Genomic DNA, 12,666 nt, shown 5'->3' on the forward strand with positions numbered 1-12,666 from the left:
ATCTGCTTATTATGGTATAATTTGGATTGGGTTTACTCCATGGCACGCTTGATGGTGAACATAGATGTGTGTATATATATATATATATATATATATATTTAGCAATGTGGTAATTATTGTTTTTCAAATAATTTTTTTATTAAAATATATATTAATGATATTTTTTATTTATTAAAAATTATTTTTAATATCAATACATTAAAATAATTTAAAATTTTAAAAAATACAAGTTGAAACATATTCCTACACCGTTCCGTAGTGATATTAAAGCTGCACTGTCAAGAAAAATATGCTGCGGTGGTATTTTAATACTCGCGGCAGATGGTGCTTACGGCGGGGGGAATCAGCAGTTATGGAGACAAAAATAAAGGTGCTGCAAACCTTTTATGAAAAATAAAGTTCTCCTTGAAACTGCAAAACATTTATACCAGGAGAATTAAATGAATTTCAGAGATATCCAAGTCTTACGAATGTTCTCTATCCAAGCAAGCAAGGAACTAGAAGAAAATTTGAATTTTTATCGTGAACAATTTGACACCCTCGTTAACATTTTGATTCCCTGGTTAACATTTGAATTTTAGATGGTCTTACCGTGTCCAATTTTTTATCAAGATACATCATATGTTTTAATTCTTATTTTTAATATGACTTATGTATACCTAGTTCTTTCATGTTAAATTTATTAATCATATAATTACTACTGTTTAAAATTAGTTTATTCGGTATATAAATAGTGTTTGGTTACAGTTATCAAACTAAAAAAACAATAATAATAAAAAAATATATGTCTAGTTAAAGAGATAAAGATAAAAATATAAAAATAAATATATTGTTAGAATAATTTGAGAATGAATTTTTATACTTTTAAAATAAAAGATATAAAAACAAAAACGTGTTTTTAATGGCAATATTTATTGTTATTTATTTTTAAGATATTCTTATAAAAATATTAATTTTAAAATTATCCAACTAAAATATATTCAGATTTTAACATTTATATACATTTATATTCATATGGTAGACTAAATAAAGCATGGGATAGCAAAATTAATTCAAGAGAGCACGGGTACCATTTTACCTATAACCTCTCACTTATATGCTTTTTGGATTTAATTTTAATTTTTTAACTTTTAACTTTATAATCACCAAAAAAGATTATTTTCTTTTTATATGGGATAAATATTTTTTAAAGGATTTATGATTTCATCAAAATATATCAAGAGGAATGTTTTAAAACTAATATATCAGTCACCTACAATCTATTTAAATTATATTAATGATCTATGTTAATAAATTTATATTGAAAATTAAATTTAAATAAGATTTTAATTTAAAAAATAAATGGATTTTATTTTTTATTTGATTTCAAATATACTTATTAATCATATTTTTAAAAACAAAATTTTCAAACACTTGCAACAAAGAAATTAAGGTTGATAAACAAATTGAAAAAATTCAAGGCCTGTAAATGAAAAAATGTCATGAATAGTTAGGTGAGTTAACGTGATACGATAAACAATACAATGCAGATATAGTGAAATCAAGTTTTTTTGAAATTTATAATAATAATGTTATCATTTTAAACGTGTGCATGTTGTATATGTTTGACTGTATTGCTTGCAGCATCAAAGATTCCATTTAGAATATGTTTGTTTATAATAAAATAATTTTTTAAAAATAAATTTTAATTTTTTTTATATTTATTTTTTAATAAAAAAATTATTCAATAAAAAATACTTTTCAGTTAAAAAAATTTAATATAATTTCCAGAAAAGTATTTTTCTAAAAAAATTAGACGAAAAACACTTTATGAAAGTTATGAAAAATTTACAAATATCATATTATCCATTGATTATATCAAATTTGATCCTCAAACTTTTAATTATTATATATAATTTGTTTTAAATATTTATTATTCAATTTTATTTTTATATTGACTTTGGTCCTCATTTTTATGATTGTTATTTATTGACTTTGATCCTCATTTTTATAATTGTTATTTGCTTTTTTCTTATAATTTGTTATTGAAAATTATTATCTAGCAAATTTGATCCTCATTTTTTTGATTGTTACTTATTTTATCTGAAATAATTTATGAAATGTTAATAATATTATTTTAATTTCTCCATCTTTTATTTTTTATTTTTTAAATTTGATCTCTATTATTTTGATTATTATTTATTTTATTTGAGATAATTTATGAAATTATATTTTTTTTCAATCTCATTCTCATTCAACGTTTTAATTTGTAAGATTTATTTCTCATTATTTTAATAAATATAAGAAAAATAAAATATTAATAAGTTACTTTCTAACTCATTTTCCATGACATAACCAAATACTGAAAAATATTTTTCTATTTATTTTTTATTACACTACCAAATATCAGAAAATAATTTACTTTTTCATAATTCAATTAAAAAAAATTACTTTCCAACAAACAAACAAAACTTAGGGCATAAATATTACCTTTCTCACTTTTTTTTCAAAACTTGGACATAAATATTACCTTTCTCACTTTTTTTTCTACTTCTTAGCCGGGCTCGAAATTCTTTATTGGTGTTTTTTTTAATTATTATTATTATACAACAAAATCATGAAAACAAATCTTAAAATTAGTCATTATTAATTTAATCAAAATTTAAGATTCTTGGCTAGTGTTTTTTAATTATTATTATTATTACACAACAAAATTCTTCATTATTATATAGTTGAAGTTTCCTGAAGGCTTTTTGGTATTCAACGCCACTCATGATCCATCGCCGATCCTGCCCGGCACGCTACGTTCTCATGGAGCACAAGAGGCGACACCTTTCTCCTTATGTAAGCTGTTCTTCCTGCAAGGAATCCGACGGTGAAATATCTTATAGTTTTGATTAAATTAATTAATTTCTTTAAAGAAACCACCTCGTGACTTTAATTTTCTTTTGGTTATTATTATACAAAATACTAAGTTATGTGGCCAAATCACTTTGCAAGATGCATTGTAAACTAAAACACATGATACCATGGGATGCAACGGTGCTATTTCTTTCCCGTCCCTTTATAACCAAATCGGAGGACCAGTTTAAGTAAATTTGTTGAGCTAAGGAAAAGATTGAAAGATTAAAAATTAAAATGATAAAAAAAAAAAGAGGAAATGAATGGTGGCTTTAAAATTGGCGTGAAAAGTTATCTTCATCCTTCTATTTTTTACATTATAAATATTTAGTTCCTATAAGTTTTATAAATCTAACTTTTATCCAAAACTTTTTCTCTCTTGTTTGCATGTTTTTGGTTTGAGCAGGTATAAAGTCACTGAATTTGACCATGAAAATAGTGTATTTTCGTGTTAATAGGTTTTTCTTGATGTGATTTGATATGATGTGAGGACTTTTATTGATTTGTTTTTTAACTTTGACATTGCCAAAAAAAAATAAATCAAACGATATGGAGAGGATTTTATTTTTAGTTTGGATTTATGTTTTTATGAGAGTTTTAGGGGGTTTTGGGTTGTTTTATTAGTTTGTTTATATCATATGGAGGTATTTTTAGTCTAAAAATTGTATTTTTAGATAAAAACACTTTTTTTTCCAAATTCCTAGCTATCTTTTTAGTAGTTGAAAACTGGAAAGGCACACAACATGTTTTTTGTTTTTAAAAAATAAAAATAAAACAAATAACATATTATCTTTTCTATTTTCAACTAAAAAAATAAGATTCCATGTCTGGGAGCCCCTTTTCAAATGGCCTAGGTTTAGTAGTGTCTGACCTCTTTTTTATTTATTTTTTGTTTGATTGATACCCTGTTATATATATATATATATATATAATTTAGGTGTTTTTAGTTTTAAAATTGTGTTTTTAGTTTGAAAATTTTATTTTTAGATAAAAACACATTTTTTTTTTATTTTCTAGCTATTTTTTCAGTAATAAAAAACTAAAAAGGTTTATAACATGTTGTTTGTCTTTTTTTTTTTTTAAAATAGAGCAAATAATATGTTATCTTTTTTTATATTTTTTTAAAAAAATTAGAGCAAATAATATGTTATCTTTTTTTATTTTTAACAAAAAAAAAATTAAGACCTCACAACTGGAAGCCCTTTTTCAAATGGTCTAGGTCTAGTAGTGCTGACCTCTTTTTTATTTTTTTGTTTAATTGATACCCTTGTTTTATATTTATATTTTTAATTAATCTTTTTAATTTATATTTAAATTAACACCCCCTATTTCTATTATTTTTTAGATTATTTATTTCACTTTTTTAAAATAAAGATTGTTTTTAATTTTTTTATACATTTAATTTTTCAATGAAATTATTTTAATTTCTTTATAAATCTTCTTCATGATATGTCTACAAATTAAATATTATTCCTTATTGATAAGAAAAAGTGACCTTGTAGATTAAAAAAGCGAAGGGTGCACGTTAAAGGGGAAATTGAATTAAATATTATAGTTATCTATTTTTTTTTTTTACTTTTATAAGAATAATTATCTCTTTTATTAGAATTTGATTGGTATTAATAGCTTTTTTTCAGTTTATCACTATATACATTTTATAAATTATTTCATTTAATGTATATAGCATTTTTGTATTTCCCAATTAAAAAATCATGATATACTTGCAGCATTATTTTATATTTTGACTACATTTTAAATTAACTTCAAATCTTATAAGCGATGTTGTATTAAAAAATCCTTTTTGTTCATCAACACATATAATTTTTATTATATTTTATTATATAAAAGTATTAATTTTTTTATTTACAGTTATATTTTTTCCATAAAAAAAATACATAATAATATTTACACATTTATTATTTCGTGTTAGACAAAAAAATATCAACCAGCAACAAAGAACAAGTCAACTAACAACACGATTGGATAAAAGCAAACAAGGATTGCTTCACTTCATTTTTTATTTACAAAAAAACAGCATTCATATTATTATAATTATAATCAAATTACAAACAAAACAAGAGGATTTAGAATATGTCCACAATGTTTTATATTGTTCACCAAAATACAAAATCATGAATTGTACACGGGTCTGTAGTCTGGACCCACGCTCCATGCTTTTATGAAGGCCTAACCACAAGCACACCGAGCAAACTAGACTCACGCTCATAGCTTAGGCCCTTTTTTTTAGGGTTATTTTTCTTTTTTCTTTTTCCTTTGAAATACCAATTTTTTCTTGGTTAATTGTGTTTTTTAGATAATTTATTTTTACAAAACAAAGAGTTTTTTCATAAATAATATGAATTTTTTAGTTTAATATTTTCTTCTTCTTCTTCTTCTTCATTTGTATTAAATTATACCCTTCAATATCTATTGTTTACATATTTTTAAAATATAATATTTTTAACACTTGTACTAAATTCACACTTTATTATTATTATTATTATTATTAAACTAAATTCACACTTTATTATTATTATCATTTATTTGTATTTTTAAATTTATTTTTTTCATAAGTTTTATTTTTTATATATGTAAGTTCATTTTTCAAGTAATGATCTTATTGTCCCACAGCTTAGCTGAGAAAGTACCCTAGTTGGAGTTCATAAGACATGATTCATAAGGTAAGAATTTTTTGTTCCCATATCAATACCGTCCTAAGTTTAAATCAAAGAAGATGGCCGTAAAAATATAGTATTAGACATTTTATAAGATGAAACCAAATCATTCAATTTTTTTATTGTTCAGCAGGTTTCTTATGATTAGCTTTAAGCACCCATCAATTACAATGTCAAAGCTCGTTTAACCAAACGGATTTAAAACTATTTATTTGTGTAAGATTTTCATGATTCTTCTTCTCTATTAATCTGAACTCATCAAATCTCAGACATGAGGAAAATTGGACTGTAAACCTCCTTTGACTGTACCAAATTACCTTGTCAGATAAACTAGTTTGAATTCATTTGCAGCGATTGGCTTGAAAAACAATGTCCTTAAAATGGAAAACAGAATCTTAACTCGCATCCCACTGATATCTCGCTTCATTGTTCTCGTTGTTGTTCTTGTTGTAATAAAGCAACCTACTACATGGAAAAAACATCCTCGGGATCAGATTGAGAAGAGCTGAGATGGTACAACTTTCTTTGAGCATCCATCTTCAAACTGCAAGCAGTACAAGTACCTACATGAACATTTAACATTATAGAAAGAGGAAGGTTCCAGAAAGCAACACAAGGCAGGAGAGGGAAAATGGCCGTGGCTTAGACAACTTCCGCGAGGTCCACCACAACCCTCAATGAAGATTTTTAAAGAATTCACAATAGCAAGCATGCAGCCATGTACAACATTTTGAACACAAAATTAAGTACCAGTTGAACCCCAAGAAACACCACTGTCCGCAACTTTCTTTCACTCCTAAAATTTCCTTCATCGAAGATTAGCAGCTGGTATGGGATGATGGTGGAGAGAATGCTGCCTCACAGCTCCTTAAAATTGTTAATGCACAAGTAAATAACTCGAGATACTCGGCGAGCAGCGTGAGGGCATTCTTAGCACATCATGCAATCTCTTTCCCCCGGGTTTCCACCACCTGACTCCACTGCAATAGAAGATCTTCACAAAATTGAGTTACTCTCTTGCGACCTCCCGGTCCAATCAAAATCGTTGGGAGCATCGAGCTATGCTTTGGTAGTACAATAAAGGGATTCAATTTTCAGATAAGAGAAGCTGTTCTGAACCTAAATTCATGTCTATTTGAAATCAGTGCATTGCTTATTCTCAGAACATATCAACATATAGGCACCTGGAACCACAAGTGCTTCATGGCCATAACCATCACTAAGAGATCCAAACTCTGTTTCATCATCGTCACTATCAGTATTTTTTGGAGTTACACGGTTCTTATAACTTCTGCGCCGAACAAGATATGCATTGAAGTAATAGCTTACCAATTCTTCCCTGGTCTTTCTAGGAAAATATTTGTGTTTGTTGTCCCAGAAGCATTTGCCTGCGGATAAAAGGTTAAACTTGACCATATCCTTGAATCTCTTTTCTTCTTCGGTGGTCCATCTAAGTGAAACTTCCTCACCCATGCGATCAAACTGCCAATGATAGAACAAATGACCCAGTTCAAGCTTCAATTTAATTCTTTTCTCGGCAATATGAAATCTCACACATCCAACTGAACCTGGAAGCTGACAGCCACATACACTGGGTCTTCCATTTCCAATTGGATCCATAACAAATACAGCATTATGGTTTTCAGATTCCAAAGGCCATAATCGTGTGCCCAGCCATTTAGAATCACTCTCGGAAACCACGCTAGTCCACTCAGGGACTTCAGCTTGGAAGAGAGGGCCCACAGCAACATGCCTACGGACATGCCCATCCCCAGATCCATCAAATGTTGCGTTTTTGGATGATAAATCAACAGCAAATTCTTGCTCCTTAAGGCCATTCTCACACACTGTCTTAAGAGGACTTGTAGATTTACTTTGAGGGGCAGAACATGAATTACAACAAGAGCGTACGTGATGTTTCACTAGAGCAGGGAGCCGCTTGCTGCATCTTGACCTCTCTGCAAAGTGTTCACTTGGAACACTAACATCCTCAAACATGGATGGATGCATCTTTCGATTGTCGTGGAAGTTCATATTGCATACCTATATGACAACAATTAAACTCATTTAACTACAATACAAACTTCTGAATGGGGTTTTCCAAAGAACCACAATAATCATAACAGATATCTTCACAATTTTTGCCTAGGCAATGCAGATCATCAAGATAGTTTAAAACAAAATGCATTGCATTTTGGATCATATTCAGGATGGCAAAAATTCAAATAACTTCACAAGACCAATAGTTGGCCCTTTTTGTTTGTCTCTGAATATGTGCATGTCCAAACAAACACTTGGAATTTCTTGTGCAGTCATTTGTTAGCACTACAGACATATATCTTTACTTTGTCCAAGTCATGTTGATAATTATTTGTTGAAAGTCTAAATGCATTGAAATATAATGATCTATCATTGGCTGATCAAGTGATTTAGCCCGATATCAACAGCAAAGAGAAGATATGGATTCAGATTTAAATTCACTGATAAGGTTACTGTAAACAATGACATCTTACAGAGGATTTTACTCTTACGCAGCATTTAACTAGGATAATAGTCATCACGACGGTGACTTAAACCATGATATCTAACGTTGTTGAGAGGTCATGTGGTAGTTAGAGGATGAGCCTAAGCTTTTGGATCCTGCAGATCAGGGGTCCCTTCCTTGGAGTGACTCTCTGATGCTTGGGCCCATCTAGCTGTCATGCGACCTATCCACAACATTAGATATGTGACGATATCAATATCCCAGGTTAACTAGGAGTCAAAGGCATAAGTCTCTTTTAAGCATCAGGTGCAATCTCTGCCCCCGAGAGGTGTTATATTATGAACAAAAGTCACCAAACCCGCAAGCCAAGCATAAGGCCTGAGATGGGACAGGACATATTAAGAAGCTAAAAATGCATCGAATTTGAGGCAACATCATCCATATTAATCAAAACAGTTTCCATTATTAGTTTTCTTTTCAATTTGCAGTTTTCATTTTCCAAAAATAAAATAAAATTGGAAGATGCACTCATTCGTATGTTAAAAAGTGTGTATATATATATATAAAGAATTGTCTATCTAGAAAATTAAAATGTCCACCTTATAATTGTTTTTCATAGAAAAAATTATGATAATTTAAATATACATCTTTGCATATTTTTTTTTTTAACTCAGCTAAAAACTTGTTGGAAAAATAAACTACCAATGACTCTTCAAAAAATTGTTAGATTTTTGTTGGAAAAATTTTAAAAAAAATATCAACTATATATATATATATATATATATATATATATATAATCTTGAAATTTTCTATTATAATTAAAGCATGCATATAAGGGTAAGAAATCTTATGTTTTTAATTTTAGTTTGAAAACCCTAGTTTTCCATTTAGAAAATAGTCAATAATTTATATAGGAAAACTATGAAAAATTATGTCAAATATTACAGGCTCCATGAATTTGACAAATAGAAAAATATAACATTTGAATAGGAATTCCTATTCTTTGTTCTCCATGATTAAAAAAAAAATGCTAGTTCTAACAACTAAACAGATCCATAATAACTATCTTGTGCATTTTAAAATTAGCAATGGCCGATAATCCATTCCAAAATCAAAAACCTCGCATTGGTATTTAAAACAATGGGTAAAAGTATAGAATGTACCTGAAAGAGTGACTGTTCAATGTTAGGATCACAATGCCTTCTATGTAGGAGAGCTTCCCGTGCCCTTATGGCTTGGAGCCACAACTCATTGCCTTTATGATCCTTCCACTTAAAATGTGGTGATCTTACTCCGATGGAAGGATCATCGGGACATTTTGCAATTTGGATCACCCAGTTAAGCATTCTTGTTAGAGATTCTCGTTTTCTCTTGCGAGAATTAAATTCTTTCTTAACAATGCTCGGATCCAATGTCACAACATCATCATCACTATCATTAAAATAATTATTTTTTTCAGCATGAAAATTTTTGTCATAATCACAATTCCTATTTCCAACACCATTGTGTACTCGATGTACAGCTTTGGTGTCTGACAAACCCATTTTACCCTTCCCAGAATCCATCTCAACGTACCTGCCATTTTTCTCATACACTTCTGAAGCAAATTTACAATCCTCTTGCTTTCTATCACATCCATGCAGTAATAAACTTCTGAGCTGCATCTCTAGCTCCAATGACGAACAACTCAGATTCCCATCACACTGACGCTTCCCCTTTCTTATTTTTTCCTCTTTACAACTCCTACTCATGCATTTTTCCAACTCATACAAGTACTTAATATATATCAACTTAACCGTAGGTGAAAATTGAAGATCTAACCCTAACTCTTTAGCCACAAAGCTCCAAAAACCGTTTACCAAATCAAAGCCACCTCTCTTTCTCACAACCCAAAAGAGTCTGAACAAATCCAAAGATTGCCCATCACCAAGCAATGCTGGAATAGGCCTAATACACCCTCCTTCAGCGGCCTCATTCAAAAACTTTGAAACGAGTTCATCAAACAAGCATATTACTTTATCCTCACACTCATAATCATCCTCATCAGAATTATCAACAGCAGTGCAATCCTTAGCCTCAGCATCCTTCGCGTGATGATTACTATCTAGACAACAACCACCATCACCCTTGAATATATTAATAACATCATCAACACAATCTAAAGCAGAACCATTTGTCAAAATTGACCATCCTGCCATGAGCTTCAAATTCTATATATTTTTTTAAAACCTTCCTTCTCTACCAAACCTCCTTCTAAATCACAAATCAACAAAAATAAAGAAAATCCGTGAAAAAAGACAGCAACAAAGTTCTGTTTTTTATTTGCTCCGTTTTACCATGTTAGTCAAGACAACAAATCAAGCATTTAAGAGACGTATCTGATACGAGAACTAAAAGTAGACATAAATCTTGAACATGGTCATATATGACAGCACAAGAGCAGGTGTCAGGCAACCTTAACTCTACTTTGTTTTTCAAGATATTACCTCATTTCTTGGTTTTGAGTTGATTTCCCTTCTGAAGCCATATATATTCAGCCCAAAAAAAGTTCGAGAGGGGGGACATGAGGGAAAGGAAGATCTCGAGGCTTGGCGAGTTTGAAAAATAGAAGAAAAAGAAAAGGATTAGTGGGTGCCAGCACACACTAATACAATTGAAAAGTTTTGGACTTTGGGATCTAATTGAAGAATCTAGGATTTGGGGGTAGATGATAATTAAGATTAGAATCAAGAAAAGGAATGATAATTAACTGAAAAAATCCGAACTTGGAAAAACAATTAAGAGCAAAATCCAATAAAAAGAATTCTTTTTCTCTGCCGTCATCTTGCGGAACATATATATATATATATATATATATGTATGTATGTATGAGAGGGAGAGATCTTATATCACTTATGTCGAAAGTAGAGTTTAGATTTTATAGAGATCTTATATCGCTTATGTCGAAAGTAGAGTTTAGATTTTATTTCACAAGTAGGATTAATTAGATATAAATGTAATATTTTTTTCATTCCAACACACATATTAAATGAGATTATAATAGTTGAGACAAGATTTTCTTGAGTTTGACTACGAATCCTCATTAACCTTGAAAATGGTAAGAAGTGGTGGGCTGAAAAGGAAAAGACTAATTTTATTGAAGATTTTTTCCTGAAATTAATTTTAGCAAATATGCAACCAACTATTGGATATTATATAACCTAAGATAATATTTTTTGGATAGTGATTCTAAGAGTACAAGTATTATTTACCAAAAATCTTTCATGAAATATATTTTGGAAATTCTCGATTATTGGTCATATTATTACCCATTTGAAAAGAAAAAAAAATGTATATAGATTTATTTTCATTGTTAAGAAAACTCAATAAATTCTTATCTTGATGCTTGCAAAAAATATATTTTATGATTAGATATTATACATTATATATAAAATTAAATCATGTGAGAAAAGTTTTATTTATCAAGACCTGTTATACTATATATTGAAATAGTTTTAGTAAAAGTTTTGTTTATCAAGATTCATGGTGCTATGGATTGAAGTAGTATATTGATAGAGTTATCCTTATCATAAAGAATTTCAAAGACTACAAGGGAAGGTGAGGTTGTATTTTTATTGGGATGCATTTAACATTAAATAAATGATTTGGACAAAAACAGTTAACAAAAATTTTGATGGGGCATAGTGGTGTTGCAAACACCTAGCATTAGGATTGTTATACCTTACCATATAGATTTTCAAGGGCTAAAGGGGGTAGGATTGTGCCTCGGGCTGCAAATACATGGTATTGTGGTTGTTGCCCTAAATCCTAGGGTTAGACCTGCATGCTTGGCTACAGACCAACGCAAGTGAGTCTACAAAACCGCATGTCTGAGGTATGCAAAATTGTGTGCCTGGGTTTGGAGACCACCACGCTAGGTGCATATTTTATTATTACCCATTTGAAAAAAAAAATTATATAGATTTATTTTCATTGATAAGAAAACTCAATAAATTCTTATCTTGATGCTTGCAAAAAATATATTTTATGATTAGATATTATACATTATACATAAAATTAAATCCTGTGGGAAAAGTTTTATTCATTAAGACCTGTTATATTATATATTGAAATAGTTTTAGTAAAAATTTTGTTTATCAAGATTCATGGTACTATGGATTAAAGTAGTATATTGATAGAGTCATCCTTATCATAAAGAATTTCAAAGACTACAAGGGAAGGTGAGGTTGTATTTTTATTGGGATGCATTTAACATTAAATAAATGATTTGGACAAAAACAGTTAACAAAAATTTTGATGGGGCATGGTGGTGTTGCAGACACCTAGCGTTAGGATTGTATACCTTACCATATAGATTTCCAAGGGCTAAAGGGGGTAGGATTGTGCCTCAGGCTGCAGATACATGGTATTGTGGTTGTTGCCCTAAATATTAGGGTTAGACCTGCGTGCTTGGCTCCAGACCAGCGCAAGTGAGTCTACAGAACCGCATGTCTGAGGTATGCAAAATTATGCGCCTGAGTTTGGAGACCACCACGCTAGGTGCATATTAGTACGCTTGGGGTTTGCACACCCGCTCCACTAGGTTTGGACCAATTAGTAATGGACCTAAGACTAATGGATCTCGCA

At 29.6% G+C, this 12,666-nt stretch overlaps 1 protein-coding gene across 1 annotated transcript; it reads right to left on the minus strand.

The window, feature by feature from the left end:
- Positions 1–6,066: 6,066 nt before the first annotated feature.
- On the minus strand, positions 6,067–10,865 carry LOC105129078 (AT-rich interactive domain-containing protein 2-like). The gene is made up of 2 exons (XM_011031011.1): positions 9,204–10,865; positions 6,067–7,598 (listed from the first exon to the last, which is right to left on the minus strand). The coding sequence occupies exons 1-2, from the start codon at positions 10,236–10,238 to the stop codon at positions 6,687–6,689; spliced, it is 1,947 nt and encodes a 648-aa protein (XP_011029313.1). The 5' UTR covers positions 10,239–10,865; the 3' UTR covers positions 6,067–6,686.
- Between the last annotated feature and the right edge of the window lie 1,801 nt (positions 10,866–12,666).

The sequence above is a fragment of the Populus euphratica genome, unplaced genomic scaffold (genome assembly GCF_000495115.2).
Source record: "Populus euphratica unplaced genomic scaffold, PopEup_1.0 scaffold48.1, whole genome shotgun sequence".
In the NCBI taxonomy this organism is placed as follows: domain Eukaryota; kingdom Viridiplantae; phylum Streptophyta; class Magnoliopsida; order Malpighiales; family Salicaceae; genus Populus; species Populus euphratica.